This window comes from Neolamprologus multifasciatus, chromosome 1 (assembly GCF_963576455.1).
Source record: "Neolamprologus multifasciatus chromosome 1, fNeoMul1.2, whole genome shotgun sequence".
Lineage (NCBI taxonomy): Eukaryota > Metazoa > Chordata > Actinopteri > Cichliformes > Cichlidae > Neolamprologus > Neolamprologus multifasciatus.
Window position 1 is genome coordinate 15,288,227 of NC_140439.1, and position 18,793 is coordinate 15,307,019.

The 18,793-nt window shown below is 41.3% G+C and overlaps 1 protein-coding gene across 3 annotated transcripts in view; it reads right to left on the reverse strand.

The window, feature by feature from the left end:
* pcdh17 (protocadherin 17) overlaps nt 1-18,793 on the reverse strand; it is a 73,427-nt gene that overhangs the window by 24,934 nt on the left and 29,700 nt on the right. For 2 of the 3 annotated variants that reach the window (XM_085176850.1, XM_085176774.1), the window contains exon 4: nt 18,448-18,620. In XM_085176850.1, coding sequence (XP_085032976.1) covers nt 18,448-18,620 — 173 coding nt within the window. Of the gene's footprint in view, nt 1-434; nt 18,621-18,793 lie in introns of all 3 variants that reach the window. The other variant, XR_014876803.1, reaches the window with a different exon arrangement.

Genomic DNA, 18,793 nt, shown 5'->3' on the forward strand with positions numbered 1-18,793 from the left:
GTCTGTCACTGCAATCTCCTCTCCATGCAGAAGAACATGCCTAGTGTTTCAGCAGCATTGCTTTAGCATTGATGTTCCTCCATGCGCCAGCCAAATTGGTGTTTGCCGTCTAGACACTGGTTGCTTATGTCTCTGTATGGATGAATATACACAAACACTAACACTCTCACTCATCTGTTTATAAGCATGATTAGATTAAAAGAAACTGACGGAAATGCAATAACAGTCTATTAGTATAGCCGTCGGGGAGGATAATCATTTCAAATAGAAATGTGTTTTCCATCTCAATATCTAATTTATACTTTCTTTGCCTCTCCATCTGTTTCACTCCTGAGACTAGAGGGTTATAAGCGCGAGGCTTTAAAATAGGCTGGGTTCAAGTCCAGGCCACTGCAATAAAACACAAATAAATAGAAATATATAACAATAAATACCTTTCAGACTCAACTCAGAAGACAGAAAACCACAAGGCTGGAGGACCCCAGCTCTCACTGACAAATGTATGCATTGAATTTGAAGGCGAGAAAAACAACTCTTGTCAATCTGCACTGCCCCATTCTATGTGACGCTTTAAGATTAGGGTCAAAGATTAGAAGGCTTACACAAGATAAGAATGGGATTAAAGGAGCTCAGAGATGTAAAATTACAGATCACAGAACCACTAAAAACACACCTGAATTGTAAACAAACTCATAACACAGCAGCCACCTGTCCTGCCGGACAATATCAGCGTCGTGGGGGGAAAAACAAAACAATGTATTCCTGACAAGAGAGAGGGAAGTGGGTATTATGGAAGCAGCATCCAATATTCCAGAGAGGGATTCAGCACACATCAAAGGCTGCCTCTGCAGTAAGTCTGTTAGATTTGGGATTAATGGACTCCAGAGGGGCCTGGACACACACGCAGGCACACAAACTCACAAACACACACACACACACACACACACACAAAATCCACTACCACAACTCTGCCTGATAAGATTCACAACCCAGGCTAGCAAAGCACTGCAGTGCAGACTGAGCATCTATCCTAGTAACTCTCCTCAGTAGGCTCTCAGCTGCAGTGTGATACAGTGTTACAACATGTGATAAGTCAGCGAGGGGCGGTGAATGTAATTTCTTAACATTCCAGTAAATGTTGGAAAATAAACGCTTTGTATTTCCAGGTGATATGGGGCCAATAACCCAGGGAATGCAGCGCAGCTTCTTTCGGCCACGTTTATTAGATTGTTTGGACTAGTTCTTTATTTTGCTTGTCAAATTACAAAGCACATGCCAGGAACGCACGCATGCCTGCACATGTGCACACACAACCGTAAGTTGCCTCCGAGCTCCAATGAGTTCATGCAAATTGCGAAAATGCAAATACGGGTGGGTAGTAAGGCTTCGCTGGCCTCTGATCCATTTTGAGGAAAACACAACAAAAAGAGGGAAACTCAGAATGAATCTATTACGTTTAATCTCGACAGACAGAAAGACAGTCTAATCCGAAATCTGACTTCCTTTCCACGCCAGTGCCCAGCCTCTTCCTATTTTGCCCCGCACCCCCTTCATGCATCCCATGCCCTCTGGGCCGAAACCACAGGTGCAGGCAAATGCAAACCACTGGGTGGAAAATGCTCGTTGACAGCATTCTGGTGTGTTTGCGATTGGTCAGTGAACAATGAGGGAGTTTCCTGAACCACTTGTCGTGCTGATGGAACAGCTGGACACCAACACCAGACACAGATCAGGGTGGGAGGAGACCATGCAGAACAACAGGGAAGTTAAGACCTAAATGAGATTCAGCAGAGCTTAAGCTTACTGTCATTTTGCAAACTGTAAGTCGCAAAGAAAAGCAAAAAAAAAAACCCAAACAAACTCATAAACAAAGTCCCAGTTTGTTGCTGTTTCACACTGCAAATGTTGTTTTTTTTTCTACCAAAAGAGGTGCACTGGATGAACATAACATCTCATAAACTGTTGAATTTTTCAACAGACTTGAACAAGCAAACACTGTAACTTTTTTGAAACTATGGCAAGAAATAACAGTGATGCTCCTGAGCAAATGGGACCATCTTCATTATTTAAATAAATTGTTAAAAATTAATCCATATAAATTTTGGATACCTTTAAAGCCATAAAGATTACAATTATGTGTTTCATATTAGGGCAACAAATAAATACCTCCTGAGGATCTGACAGATACAGCCTGGCTGCTTTAAATCTCTTTTGGTTTAAAGTGGTGCCATCGTGGCAGAAGAAGAAGAGCTTTCTGTTTTAGTGATTTTCCTGGCAACTTATTTCCTAAGAAAGAAAAAGAAAAAAAATCGAATGTAAAACTGAGAAAAAAACTCCGAAAACTCAAAATAAAATTGAGCAAAATTTAAAGCTTCACACAACAACAGATTGGTTTGCAAAGTGAGTGTTTGCTAGCACTAGCAGCTTTCCATCATTTCAAATTAAAATCTATGTTTTTTGCTAAATGGGTTTAAATGCTGAACTTGCTGCAGTCCTAACTAGAATAGCCAGAGAACCCGATGACGATTCATCCAGTCATCCAGTCTAATCCCAAACACTTCAAATAATCACTAAGATCTTCAAAAGTTTGTGATCCTTGAGACCAGCAAGAGGCAGATTTCAAATATCTGCCAATCTGATCCGGTATTGGTCCCCTCTCCAAATTCAACAAGACCAACAAACCAACCAACCAGCCAAAGCACAGCTAAGACTTTGTTATTCAGCTCTACTGGAGAGACACTGAAACTCCAGGACCATGTGACGATCCAAGAAGCTCATAAGAATCCCTCAAAATTCAAACGATTGGATCTGCTGCTAACTCTTTTAGTCGACAATGTCAAGGCACACAAGTCTAAAGTCAGAACAAAATTTGGCAAATCTGATGTATTTGGGACATGTGCCACAAAAATGGCCTTTGTTGACCAAAAAAAAACATTAGAGCTAAATTACAGATTGGAATAATGCAAACCAGGCGTTTTTAAAATAATGTGTTCTGGACAGATGAATCATAGATAGTTGCAGGGGGCAATGAGTGCTTGGCAGGTGTTAAACTCGATATAACGTGAACCTTTTTTTTTCATTCGTGCACTTCATTTAAGTTAAAATTTAGGAGGAAATGAAGCACATGAAAATGCATACTTTAAAGTTTAGTAACCCCATATTGCTTGTTGGGTAAATGAATAATCATGTGAAAAAATCAAGATGAAGATACTGATCACAACAGTTTTTTGTCAAAATTGAGCCGCTTTAGACCAACTCTGAATCTTCGCACAGGCAGCGTCACAGACTTTTAAAACTTGCAGTCATTTGATCCAACTAGAAATTATGTTATGAGTGCTAAATTTAACCTGGGGTCATCCTTTGTTGAATCGTAAGCTGACTTTGGACAGGGTAATGATCCTAAGTAATGGCTCAAGAACAAAAGAATTGATGGCTATGAATGGCCAAGTTATCAATTCTAATTAAATGCTTTTGAAGAGGCAGCACCTGCTAACATCTCACAAGTGAAGCACAGTCAATGTCAGAGACTTGTAGAGACTTGTGAAAAATGTTTTAAAGAAGTCATTTCTTCAAAAAGGATCTATTAATTGTATCCACATAGTAACACATCATCTATTGAAATTTTGTGGAATAAATGATAACCGTCCTTGTCCTTCAAGCATATCACCTTCATCTGTAGGTACTGTATCAAAGAGCAGTACCCACGTATGTCTGCCTGTCTAAATATGTCAAACTGCAATTTGTTTGTAAACAGCTGCATTGTTGCAAACCATCAATTAATATCTGATCACAATTAATCTGCCTAAAATTAAAAAGGAAGATGGTGGCGATCACCTGTTGTTTGATATGTCTTGAATTCTGATGTGGTTGCCTAGATACAGCAACATCCTATTTTCCATCAGGCTATGTGTACTATTTCAGTGGCTCACTCTGCTATTGTCTGCCTCTTCTCTTTTGAGCACCAACACATTGGCGCACAAGTACATGCAAGCATAAAACCCACAGGCACGAGCACGCCCCAACCCGCTCTGATCCACACGATCATCCCGAGCAGCATTATCACAATCTAGGGAACTAGATTATCCCTGGGCTCAAAACTTCATCCTCTTTGATCCTCACTTGGGAGGGGATGAGAGTCAGCACAAGGGACCATTACCGAGATTTCCCACTTGTTAATCAAGGCAGATTTTGATCACCTCCGGGGTCAGATGGACAACTGTTTTCAAAACATCGCCACTGAATGGGCGCTACGCTTTCAAGGAAATGTCCTCCAGCAACACTAACCCCACAACGCCGCTAAAGAGCCTACACTAATCTCAGCGGTGCTGATTTTCTAAAAACTGCATCAGATTAAAACATTTCAATTAACGTCATTCATTGTGTGTCCGCAAATTGCTGCCACTTCCCTTTAAAATGAGTAACATGAGTTAAAACACGCAGTGTGTTTATGCGTGATAGGACACTCTGGTAAATACTTTCAGCTTCCTACAGTAAAAGCAAAACTTGAATGGATCTGGGGGATATGTGCTTTGATCAAATGCTTTCTTTAAACCTGTTACAGAAAAACCTACACATCAGCAAAACATCAATCTGATGTCTGAATTTCAATGAAGCACGTGTATGCAAACACCCATAAGCACTGTAGGAAGATCCATCGCACTTAGTTGTTTACACTGCAAGCCTTCCAAATCTCCATAATAGATCTTTGTTGTGGTTTGAGGTGGGAAGGTGAGGTCAGCTTGTTAATTGGCTGCTGGTGATTACAGATGCATCTTAAGCTTGCTGACATTGTCCACCGGGCTTTGGAGACCCTTGCAGCTAATGCACTGAGGAGACGCCTGCAATGTACAGAAGAATTACACAAATCTCACTCGCGCATACTCAAGTAGCAATTAAAATCCGTCCCGTTAAGTCTAACCTAGCGTTAACCCTGTAAAGCAGGAAGCTATGGGAACAGCATTTACAGTAGCACATTAGCAATCAGATCAACCTTTCGTTGGCTCCACCCCTCTTTATTAAAATGTTCATGTCTGTCATTCGTGAGTCTTTTGCCAGTAGCCATGAGGGTGTTTCTCCCCATCTGTGGGGCTGCTTCGCGAAAAAGAGAGGCAACGCGGGGACATTTGCAGCCACCCAATTAAATCTGCGTTGGCCTGGCAATTCCTCAAGGTATTGCCATGTGACAGTTTAATTAACCAAGCCCCTTATCTTAATTTAGCAGGATCAAAAAGTAACAAACTGAGGTTATCGGAGAAAAACACTCCCAGTTGCCATCCTCACATGCTCGCAAAGAGACACATATACACATGCTCTCGATCTCCTTCGGTAAGGGAAAGCTATAGTGCGCCGTCAAGCATGTGAAAAAGATGTTTGATGAAATTCTTGCGGCTACTAGGGCAAACAGCACAAAGTTACATTTATGTTACAAATGGTTCATCCCACATTTTTCAGGGCTCTTTCTTTTTATGCTGCTACAGTGACACCAAAGAACTTCCTGATTTTGTGTGCATGTGATTGGGTTTAGGCGTGTGTTAGAAGGGCATGTGTTTGCTTTGACAGGTTTTCTTTCTTTTGAATTTGAACTTGAGGCTCAGTGACTGCAGGGGAGCCAGGCACCATGCTACTTAAGCCAATCTCCCATGGAGCCTGCCTGCTGTCCCGCCCCTCTTCATCCATCTTTCCATCCAACCACCCATGAGATTTTCTCATCCTCTGATTATTTACAACTGCCTGAGATATTCTTCCTTCCTTTTCTGCAACTGTTTCTTAGATTTCCTATATTTTAATCCATTTATATTTGTCTATATATATATTTCATGCATTCAAACCCCACTGCTATTTCTCTATATTATATCACATTTGCTTCTCCTCTGACATTTTTGATTATCCCATCCACTGCCATCACATAAACCACATCTCGTCTCTTTGTTTTAGCATTTCCTCTTCTTCAAATACTCCATTATCTATAGCACTGCAGGCAGAGGATGAAAGGACATTACTAGTTATGGTTGAGCAGAGAAGAAGTCCCGATGCCTTGGACAGGCCAAGCCCATTTATCTCCCTGGTTCCTGATGCTGTGTAACATGGGGAAACAACGCCCCAGGGCACCACAGATATTCATTTACATCAGCCAAGAAAATAGCCCAGACAGAGGGGGACTCGCACTCGCATCTCAGTGATTCAGAGGAAGATGTGCAGAATTCACTGCAGGAATTTTCACATAATCAAAGTGGAGTAATTCGCCCACTTTGTAGCCGACTGCACAGAATTGATCAAACAATCTGTCGTTTGTTGTTTTTATAATTCATATTGGTACTCCACTCAATATTGTATAACTGAGCACAATACAAGTCCAACTATACAGCACCGTGGCATCCAAATCTCACAAAACATTTTAGTCAACTGATTGTGAACACCTTATTAAATCGCACACGCACAAAACCACTGGTATTATAACATCATGTTGAGATGCCCTCTTTAAGCCGGGTCGGTGTTTTTAAGTTAAATACTTTCAGAAGAAAAGATATCCGGTGTAATGTTTACGTTTCAGAGGACATGAAACATGCAAAACATACACCAACTCAGACCTGGAACCTCAAATACACTATGTACCTGTTAGAAACGAGGGATTCAGTGTTCAGACTATTATTGTCAGTAAAAGCAGATATCACTGCAGAAGAAAAAATCTGCACCAATATCTACAGTCTCTGAATCCAGCACCGGAGCTTCTGCCTTAAATGAGACAAGAATTCATTAAGAGATAGCAGGATGGTGAGATCAGAAACAAAGTCATGTGGAAAAAAAGAAAGATCTCTGCAACCCATAACTTTACCTCCCACGATATTGTTAAAGCTGACAAGAGAACGGGCATCTCTACTTGTGTGAACTGTCTAGAGGTGTGAATCTGACATATGTAACACGGCCCCGCTTAAAGGTAAAAGCTGTGTCTTTCCGTCAGTCACTCTGTAACGAAGGCAGATGTTATATGTGCTTCATTTAAAGCCATAGCATAACGTTGGGCTAGAGTAAAGCATAGAATAATCCTCAGCCCATTAAAAATACGAACTGTACCCAGAACGGGCAACTCTTGCTGTCAAAGGCACAACTTCCAATTTCTAGTATTTTACTGAAGACAAAAAAAGGGTGCAAAAACACAGCATGTAAATACAATTATATGATTGTAAAAACTAAAACATGAACTGTCACATGTCACTTCCTGTGACCTTTGTAATGTGTCTCAAATTTTATAGCCTTTATCCTCTTGGCTCTGTTGCTTCTCGTGATTTGAAAGCGATCACGCTCGCTGGAGGTGGGAGTTTAATCAAATCAGTATTCTTTTTAAGCAGTCTGATAGATGTTAACTTAAAGTAAAAACATAACCTTCACTTTGTCACTCACTATCATATTCTACTCACATATACAGTGGAACCCCGACTTACGAATACCCCATTTAACAAAAAATTCAAGTTACGAAGGCACTTAACGGCAATATTTCTGCCCGTGTTACGGCAAAATGCCCGCGTAATAAAATCCGCTGGCTCTGATTGGCTGAGCCCAGAATGCCCAGAATGCCCACAATACCTTTCGAATCATGTGACAACCCCTTGGCTTTCGTACTTGTGCTTCGCTGTTGTTGCAGTCGGCAATTAGCCTATAGCCTATCGTTCACTCAAAAGTCGCGATAGGTGCTTCGACTTACGAAACTTTTCGACTTACGAAAGACCTTTGGGAACAAATTACTTTTTTAAGTCGTGGTTCCACTGTACTCTGCTGAGGCCTTCAACTGTATTTTTTTATAACAGCTCTGGACATTATCATTATCATATCATCCGTGCAAACAACTGCTTTTCATTTGGTGTTTGCAACTCACTGTCTGGCCATGCCGCAGCTGCAGAGACCGAGTTTTTACTTTCACCTTGTGTTGTCCATAGCAAAGGAACAGCACAGTAGAAATTATATCAAGCCCTATCATTAAGTTCGTGTGCAGTGCATTTAAGAGCATAACGGCTAACAGGTAACAACATGTAGGGTTAATACTAGTTATACAGGATGTTCCTGAAGTTTAGGAGCTTTCTTTAATGACAGGTAAGGTCAGATTTACTTTCATAAATAACTGTTTGGGTTTTTTTTTTCTTCTTTGCAGGTGCTTGCTGACTTAGAAAGAGTTAAAGGAAGCTATTGTGAGATTGGCATATAAAAGATTTAACTTTGGTCTCAAAATATATAAAAATAAATAAAATCAAATCTGGATATTTCTAAAAAATGTTTTCAAAGTGGAAGTAGGTCATAAATTACCACAAAAGCAAAAAGGCAAAAACTCCCGAGGCCAGCACTGCTCTGAGAGCCAAGATAGCAACAGATATCTGCAACAGCAGTAAACCTTCAAGGACTGTTTTTCCCCCACTAACAAACTCATCTTTTGCCTGTAAGCACTGCAAAGAATGACAACCGTCAATTAGTCAGTTAATTAATTTCCATTTGAATCTAATGTATAATGATTTGAAGAGCAGCAAAACAAGCAGCGCCTTGCTCATTAACAGTACAAGTTAGATATTTTTACTTTGTAAAACCCTAGCGTGCCTCAAAACTGGAAACCCAGAGGTGTACGTGAGAGAGCGCTGAGAGAGAGAGAGAGATGAGAATGGTCATGTATACGGCTGAAAAATGATAGGGGGGAAGCAGAGGCTATCAAAGCATATGTAAAAGAGCTTGGTTAATGTCTAGAATTACATCGGAAACTCTCTAACACACACACAGACACACACACACACAAAAGCACAAATGCCCGGCTGTCCATGGAAAGAGGACAGATGGCCGCGGAGTGGCTCTGGTCCAGGGAGTGACGATGTTCTGTATCATTATAATCTGCTCCGTAGTATCCTCCCTACTGCTGTGCTGGACAACATGTTTCACCCACTGAGAGCAGATACTGGAACAATTCTGCTGCTGCTCTGCAGCACATACTCCAAGAGTGGCGCTGTGACAACAAACTTGCCTCGTAACTGTTCTTTTGTTTAACTTTTGGATAGTTGGGGGTGTGGAGGGAAAAAATGGTCATTTCGCAGCCCACAATTCAGTGTCACACAATGATCGATGATTTTGTTTTTAATGCAGAAAAAAAAAGCCACAAGGACGGTCTGACTGTAATACACTGCCCGCTCTAAAACCCACTAAATCAGCCTTTTGCAAACCAGGGTGACAGGAGTTATTGCTGCCCTTCAGTCTGTGCATCTAACAGACACACACCACTTCCAAATAACCGTTTAGCCTGTCGGATGTTTTTCGCTAAACGAATACTCAACGTGCCACCCAGGAGCTGAAAAAACCCCAGAACCCCGGGAATTTAGCGTGCGAGATCTTCTATCTTAAAATATCTTTGAATCAAAAGTTAGAAAAGATAATACCCTAATTGTGTTGGTTGTAATCGCAAATCTAATTTCCAGGGAGAGGTTATCGCCTGGAAAAAAAAAAGAAAAAAGAAAAGAGCTGCACAGCCATGGGGCTCAGGCACACAATGTTAATTTAATTTACAGTACAGACACTACATCTACAAGGTTGTTGTTCATGTGATTACAAAGAGAACAACTAGGAGAGGAGACACGTCTGTCACGATGATGGAACTGATAAATAACTGGATTGTGTCTCTCTCTCTCCCGTGCACGCACACAGGGTGAGTGATGGTGTGTAGAGCGCAAACACATGTGGCAGTTATTTTTTTTTTGTTACGTTTGCAGAATGAAAGCCTACGCTCCCTGGATGATGAACACGACGATGATGATATGAACTACTAGTGTGTTTACAGCAAGCAAGACTGTGTGCGTGTATAAACTGTAAATATGAAACATGCAAACTATTCAAACCGCCCAGCCCAGCTTTCTAAGCTCTATTACGCTCAAATGAGGCAGTAAAACAAACGCATACAAATTCATCTGCCAGGTGTGGCGTCTGATACAAAACAAAGAAGACAGAAGCAGTTCTGGGTTAACAGTTGAATGTAACCGAGTGTTTTAATACTCTGTATCATCCCTGAGGTTTTGCAGTTGGCCTGACTGTGGATGAAGCCCTAACAATATGGTTGAAGTGTGATTATGTTTAAATCTCCATGACTCTAATCCCTATACTTAGGGCACCTACATTTTTTTCATCAAGCTTCCAGTAACATTCTCACAGCGTTTAACGGCTTTGTGTGTCCTCTCGATGTATTATGAGCGGACACACACTTGGATTAATGCCCTGTCATGTTCTCATTACACAGCGGTGCGAGGAGAGAGGTGCCGGGGCACCTGTAAGCATTCAGGTTCAGCGGGAGAAACGCATTCCCTGTGTTGTTTTTCTTTTCTTTTCTTTTTTTCCTGCAGAGTTTTTAAGATCAGAAGTCCAATCATGCTATGTCGAGAGGTTATAATGGTGCTTAGAATGAAATAAGACATATTTTTACTCACTGCTTCCATAAACATGCCGTAATTATTCATTGCGGCTACCAGGGGAAAGGGATAATGTCAGAGATTTACGGCCCGAGTGGTAAGAGTCTGAGATATTCATCAATCCTCTCCAACACTGTGGTGCCACAGTGCTTGAGAGAGGCTTCACTAGCTGAATGAGGATCAGGGGGTGATGCGCCATGCAGTCGGGCCCAGGTTTAGAGGTGGAACTCGCACTCCTGCAGCCAAGCTCATCAGCTGCAGCTCGAGAGGAAGGACACAAGAACGGACATTACCCTTCGTGAACTGCAATCATAACAGTGGAATTTAATAAAACTTTGTGTATTGAGGAAAATAGAATAATCCCTTTCAATCTCCCGTAATGAGAGAGAAGAAATCCTAAGACTGTGATATTTCCCCTCCCTTCACCCCACAAGATTTTAGGCTTTCAACAGGATTCCACTAGCTTAGCTGCAAATCGCCTCACTGCTGTGCGATACCGCCACATCCTCTAAGAACGGGGTGAACACAGGATCTGGCACATGTGTATGAGCACACAAACACTCACAAATCTTATTTGACTTTGAGTGAGAAGTCCAGATTGCTGATGGTTCTCATTTTCCCCACCAGGGAAGTGGCTGGTGATGCTGCCATGAATCAGACTATCAGCCCAGTCAGGGACAGGACACAGAAAGCTGGGAAGACGAGGAGCACGAGAAGATGAAAGACAAATCCTCGCTTCTCAATGGCTTGCACAAACAGTAAGAAGAAACACGAGCATCTGCTGTTTTCAGATGACGGTCGATTTTCTAATCTACTACCCAAGGCCATGCTACACACTTATAAATGGATTCTCTAGTGGTTTGATACTAAGAAAGGACAGATACTTAATAAGGAGAAACTAAAACTCTGCTTGTTTTTTTGTTGTTGTTATTTTTTAAATTACTGATTACTCACGAAAAGAGCCAACAGGCATAAAAAAGAGCTCTCACGCTGCAAGAGTTCATCAGAACCATGCACACGCATGTCTCTGCTGGTGTAGACACAAAGCACTGGGTGTAAACATACCTTGATGGCCTCAATTAATCATGTTTAAAAAGACAGATGTGACGGCATCACACGAAACTATGACTCCTCCATATGCTACCTGTTTGGAGTAATGTTTGCAAACTGACTAATTACAACAGTCTCAGACGAAGCCTCTCTCTCAGCAGATGTTTGTCCATTAACCTGCAGGAAAAAAAAGACTTTAACATCGTGTGAAGAATAACATATTAACAATGCCCCTTCTCTCAGGGTGCACACTAAAGTTTTGCTTTATATATATATATATATATATATATGTGTGTGCGTTTTTACATTTTCATTTACTGAAACACATATATGTGCAAACATACATTGAAATACAGAATATGATGCAAAATCAGTCTTCAGGAGTATTCTTCATGCTTCTTAAAGCCTACAAAAGCCAAACTGTTTCTATAATGTTGGTTGTGGGGAGGCCAGTCCATCACTGATGGTGCTCAATCGTGTATTTTTCTAGTCACATGTGTTTTTTTACTGCACTTGCAGTGTGTTTGGGATCATTGCCATGCTTAAAAATGAAGCCGTTGCTGATCAGATGCTTTCCAGATGGTATTGCATGGTGGATCAAAATCTGATGGTACTTTTCTGCATCTGAAATTTCATCAATTTTGACAAGATCTCCAGCACAACTGGCTATAATGCAGCTCCCAACAGTCACTGCTGTATCTCTCCTGACCTCCATCGTACAAACATATGATGATTTGAATCAAAGGCTTCTAATTGTCCAATTGTCACACCTCAGCCTTTTCTCTCTTTTTTCCTAAGAATGGCTTGTTGACTACCAAACTTGTACTGAGACAATCTGATGAGGCTTCACTGAACAGTACTAAATGGATCGAGTGCAAGGCCATTTGCATCTCTGAGGTCCTATGTCAGGCCCTTGGTGACTTTTTCCCCTGTTTCTTCTGGTTTTTAGTTACTGATCGAATGTGGAAGATATTTTTTAGGCCTTCCACTACTTTTTTTTCATCCTCCACTGGTTCAGTTTTCTCAATTTTTTGTGACACACTGGACACCACGCTGAGATATGCCAAGTTTCCAGCTAATAGCTCTTTGGGAATCACCTTGTTGGTCCACAAATGCTATTTTGTGCCTGTCAAACTGGCATTTTTAATTCAGCTAAAGACATGGGAGGAAAATATGTGCTTTTGTTTACAGGCTGCTGGTAACAATGTGCCTAAAGATACAATTTAAAATTGGTTCCATCTAAGTTGTCTATTTTATATAGACACAACACTAGTTCATTCATTGAATTAGGTGCTTTTTTTATTCAAAATGATTTATAGCTCGGTGGTAATTGCTTTAAACAAAGGTCAGATACAAGAACTGGACTGAAAATGAGTTAAAAGGCAGAAAAAATGAAACATACATGAAAGGCTCAGTAGTAGCAGTACTGTGCAGAAAGCTCAATGCTTCTGCACAGTACTGCATATTGAAACTATTATGCTGCATTTGTCGTAGCTGATTATGTACAAATGTTGTAACTGCACGTTAAGATTTATAAGAGGTATGAAGATGAATCTGCAGAAAAATTTGATCCACATTAAGCTGTGATATTAAGAGCAGATTTGAAAACCAGCAAGTTCTAAAGCTCAAACCCCTCACACCTAAGCAGCCCACTATTTGACAGGCCAGAAGGATTACAGCTGCCCTTTGTGAGTATATCCAATTGTAATATTCATTTTTCCCTTTGCCTGTTAAACCTTTTAATGAGCAGCAATGCAGGACAAACAGAGTACTGGGCAGGGGTTAAGTTAAGTGCAGGCTACACTGTGTAGAACTATCACAGGTATGGAGAATCTAGTAATAGGAATGTGAATCAATAACCACGTTTTCTGATACTGAGTCATCATTTTTCAGCTCCCTCGTTGCTGTTGCTTTTTAGTTTCATCCGATGAATCGGAGTCACATTCTGGCTGTGCCGTAATTTCATCAAGACTCCAATTTGGATTCAATGCCCGGCGGAAATGTTTCAAGAAGAAGGATGCATCTTCAAGCAGCTTGTCTTTCAGCAGTTTGACTTTTTTTTATTTTATTGCACAGCGTCTGAACTTTTTTTTCCTTTCTGATTGCTCCGTCTTTCACTCACTTTGACTGAAAACTTTACTTTTATTCTAAGCAATAATTCATCCCTAAAAGGAAACCCACAAAAGAATTATTATTTAAAAAAAGAGTGGCATGAACTCATCCATCAGACTGTGACAAACCGTAATTCTGTTTATAATAAAGCTTTGCACTAACAAATACAACCAAGGATACAATGACATCTCAGTAATATGTGTGCGCAGTGTTTTTGTTCCTTGTAGAATTAGTTGGCCACAAAAAAGGCTAAATATGAATATCTTCAAATAACATAAACACTGTGATCATGATTAAGCACAATAAGCACTGTTTACATTATTTGTATCAATAATGTAAGTGCACATAGCGAACAGACAGTGTTCTTACTGAGCTGCATTCTGAATACAATTTCAGAAGGATTCAAATTAGAGATGTAATACACATCTACCCACCCTATGAAAAACGTGTCTGCATTTATCTGTCCATGAAATATGAATGACGCTGAATGGAACGGCCTTTTCCACAAGTCAGATAAAGGTTTATTGAAGGCCAGAGTGAGAAGGATAGAGGTTGCCATGGCTACAAGTGTGAAAAGGGCATCTGATCAGACTTCTGACCAGTCAATTAATCTTGGAATTGCATTTTCTTTTATCAAAAGGTTCACACGCGATTCAAAATTAATTGCTCCGAATAAAAAGGAAAAAAAAAAAGAAGGAAAAAGGCCGAGATTGTGGGGAATCAAGACCCTTTGAAAAAATACAGTAAAGCAGGAGTTTTAAGATTAAGGCTGCCACTGGGGGAAGGGTTAGGGTGAATGTTTAAGATGGATTGAATAGTCTGAATAGTTAGTTTGTTCCCAGTGTGCAATGGAAGAGAAAGCTTATTATTCAACAACATAACTTTTTAAAGACTTAATTTTCTCCTGATTGTTTCAGATGTAAAAATGTAAAGTCATGCCCTCTTTTAATTTTTATCTCCAAAGTGTTGCAAGGCCATAGTGAGGACTCAATTTTTTTAATGATTAAAATAAGTGATGTATAATGTGCTTTATAGCCAAGGAGGCATAGTTATATAGTATGATATCCTATATGTATAAAAGTAAGGAATTCATTTTATACTTTTATACTGAAATTGCAGATATTCCCCACATACTGCACATTATGTTCACATAACATAACAGTATGTTTTTAGCTATTCAACTGTCTATTTAGCCACCTACTAAGCCGCTGTAGCAGCAAATACCTTGACCAAGACATAGTATGAGTACTGACAATAAAGAGGAAGTCAATCTGAAGCCAATGCTGACCAACTTCAAATTTCTTGGGTTCTAATTGTAACGTTCTTGATCCCTTACCAACTTTTTAGGCAAGGATCCACCAGGGAGGTAATCCAATTTCATAAAATGTACCCATTATATATATATTTATACATATAAACTGTTCGCCTCCCAGCTCCCAGGACTCACTCTCTTCTCATCACCATAAATTGCTGAACACCTACAGAGAAGACAACCATCTTGGAAACGAAGAGCTAAATACGGCATCATCATTTATTTATGTAGCAGATCTGTGCGTGCACTTACATCACTGTTTAGTCATATTTGTGCCAGGAGTTTGTGTGCGTGCGAAAAATTGACAAAAGTCTGACATTTCCCCTTATTCTGAGACATTCACGAGCTGTGGGATGCTGTGGGGGTGGGGATTTTTTATCACCCCTCAACAAATAACAGAGGAAAGTACATTTCATCGCTTTCTACCATGCCGTCACAGAAACACGTCTCTCGCTGTCTTCCCTCACTGTACCCACACTGTCCTTGTAGTATCATATCCTCCCCCTGCCCCCCACCCCCTCCTCTTCTGTCACACTCGAGTTTCTCTCTTTAAAACAAGGCAGGAGGCGTTTTGATTATCATAATCCAGTCGCAGCTAATTAGTATAGGTCAGCTGGTACAGTTAAACAGCATCCGGCCCCTTCTATTCTTTCTGCTCTTCCTCCATCATCAGCTCTCTCTCTCTCTCTTTCTCCATTTGCTCAGACAGCTATATCAGTGGGTAACATCTCCCAACACCACTGCCGCCTGTCTGTTCGTGATAGCGACTGTGGCAGTCATCTCCACAGAGGCGAGCGATGTGCTGCCAGCCACTCGCTAGAGCCAGACAAGCCCACATTAATGTCTGCTGCAGGCACGCTGGAGCATCAATTAATCGGCGTTTAAAACTGGCAAAAAAATGCATTTGATATACGCTTAATTATAAGCTTAATATAAGCTTAATTAATACATTGCTACCACTTTTGCGGAGCTAATTAATCAATTTGAGAGTGATCTGTGGTGCGAAGATGTCCAGATTATGTTGTCTAGCAGGATACTGCTGAACACTGAGCATCAGAGGAGGCGACGGATTGCACGGATGGTACGAGGTTAATGTATGTTGCTCGTGGCTGTTACTGAAAAAGAGGAGAAAGGAGGAAAAAAGCCAATGAGAATGTTAAAAATAGAAATTAAAATAAAAAACAAAGACACAGTTGTAGATACGCTGTAGGCTACAAGCTAGCAAGTATAGGGGCTATGACTGAAACAGGGTTGGGAATTGATTGGGACTTGAACTACATGCTTTGTGCACTTGTAGTTCTGTTTATACGGAGCCAGTGAATGAGGCTGCAGTGTTCTGGCAGGAAAGCAGAGAGAGCTACAGAGAGTAATTGGGAGGGCTACGCTTAGAGGGAAACAGAGGACTTAAGATGGGATGAACGAGGGAAGGAGAGGAGGGGGGCAGAGAGGGAGAGAGAGAGAGACCTATGAAGGAGATGCTAAGTGCTGAGATCTGAAGAAAATAAGCCTGCAGGAATACGACCCCAGAGACAGTGACCAATGACAATCTCCCTTTTCTTTCTCCTTTTTTTCTCCCATCTGATAATAGACAGACCTGTGTCCTTCCATGTGGAGCACGAGAATGCACACACACACACACACACACACACACACACACACACACACACACACACACACACACACACACACACAGTTTTATTTAAATATTAGGCAGTACCTGACTGTAGCCACATCATATTCCCTTTTAATAGTTCACGTTTGAGTTTCCTCTATTGCCTTTATTCTTTGATTTTTTGTTATTTTTTTAAAAGAAAGTCTCATCAAATAGGCATAAAATGATTCAGTACCAATAAAGACAACAGTAGTACTGAGAGTGACTGACCATGACTGCATCGTGTAATATTTAGGTGCGGTTTAACTCACAGCGAGGCCTTTCAGCATTCAACTGGTATTTTTGCAAGTTAATAAAGACAAGCTGGAACACCGCCAGAGCGATGTTTACCACACCTCACTTCTCACTACCACTCCAGCACCAGGGCTTGGCCTCCTGCTCCAGCCCTCCCCCACAGGCCTAGCAAAGCCTGCATGTTATTGGCAAAACACAGCCAGCTGCAGCCAGTTAACTGTCTAATCTCACATCAATCGATTTCCCCAAACAAGGAGCGGTAGAGAAGTGTAACGAAAGTCATGGAGCGGGGTTGAAAACAGAACAGAGGGTGAGAATAAAGTGAGCGAGAACAGGCAGTTTATAGCCCTTCACTGAGCTTCCAGCACCGCTGGCCTTCGCGCGCATATGTGCGTATTGATGCGATCTTTTGTACGAGAACAAGACATTCCCGATCGAAGCAACACGCAGGAAGGGCGGAAGGACGGGTCGCAGCTGGCGCAAAGGCCGACACCACCAGCAACAGCTTTTGCACGCCGACTAATGCCCCAAACTCTCTCGTCTCCCTTTGTCATGTGTCTTGTGTGTAGAAATGCGATCCATTTAGTCCCTCTTGGACAATTAAATGAGAACATTTTCAAAATGAGAAACATATGGAGCTTTTTAATTGTCCAATTTCTCTTGCCAACATGTGTGGGCTTTTTTTCCCATTCTAAAAACCAGTGAAAAGGAAAAAAAAAAAACGCTATCTAGTGAAACATGCATATTGCAGCACAGAGTGTTGCACAAATTGTCATTGTCCTTCCGCAAGAAGTAAAAACAGCCCGTCTGTTCCCTGGATTAATAGCGTCATTATTGAGAATCCATGTTCAGGATACAGGACTGTACTTCTGGATCCTGTCAGCCAGACTTGGGAAATTTGTATCTCTGTGGGAATCTGTGTTTTTCCTAGCAGGTAATGATGCACGCCGATGTACACGACTGGCTGAAACCGCAGGGAGAATTTCACCTTCCCACCCAATCACCTTACACCACACCCGTGTGTGATCTTGACTTCCTGCTTCCTTCCCCTGACCCTGCACGAATCATGTGAGGTCGCTGGGGTGCGAGGGACCCCAACAACTCATATCTGGGGAGTTATTGTTCTACACATGTCATGTGTAATCTGCCCGACCCGCAGCGCTTAGAATAATTATTCATATTTAATCACCGCACTACAAAGCTACATCGCCTGCCGCTCACTAAGTCATTTTCCATGTTACATTATCAAAGTTTCAGAGACGCGTGCTCGAGGAAGGGGGACTAAATGGAGAAGCTGAAGTAGTTGGGCTTATAAAAACATAATGGGCTTGTCTGCTTTGATAAACTGAGGACGTGTATAGAATGCACACTCGCTCACACCCTCCGATACAACCGCACACCCCCATGCACTTTAAATGTGAAAAGTGCAGAGAACAAAGTAGGGGAAATAAAGTAGCCAAGTATAAGTTCAGATTGGGAGCGCTCAGGCAAGTCAAAAGCTCAACCATTAATACAAATAACTTCAGCTGAGCACAGAAAACGAATTGAGTCCTTTTTTCTTTTTTTCCTCATTCAAGTGTGTTGGCCTGCACGACGCTCCTTTATTTCTCGTGTAATCACATTTTTTTCCGGTAAGGGCTCACCTTGCTCCAGAGGTGGTGGTTTCACGCCTGCAGCCTTCAGCTTGAGGGCTTCTTTTGCAGACATATCACAGCAGGAGCCTTTGTTGGTGTCCTGGTCACTGTCAGCCTGGTCGCTGTCACCATGACCGCTGTCTCTGAGGCTTGCTCGCTCAGGGTCTTTGAATGTTGAACTACTACACAAACAAACAAATTTAAAAAAAAGGACCGTGAGTGCTGAGTGTGGTGGAGGATTTCTTAGTGGGTGTTTTTTAACCCTCCAAGGAAGTTTAGAGACACCATTCTTGAATGCCAAGCAAGGAACATTATTATAATGATTTAAGGATTTAGGATGTAATAAAACACTTCT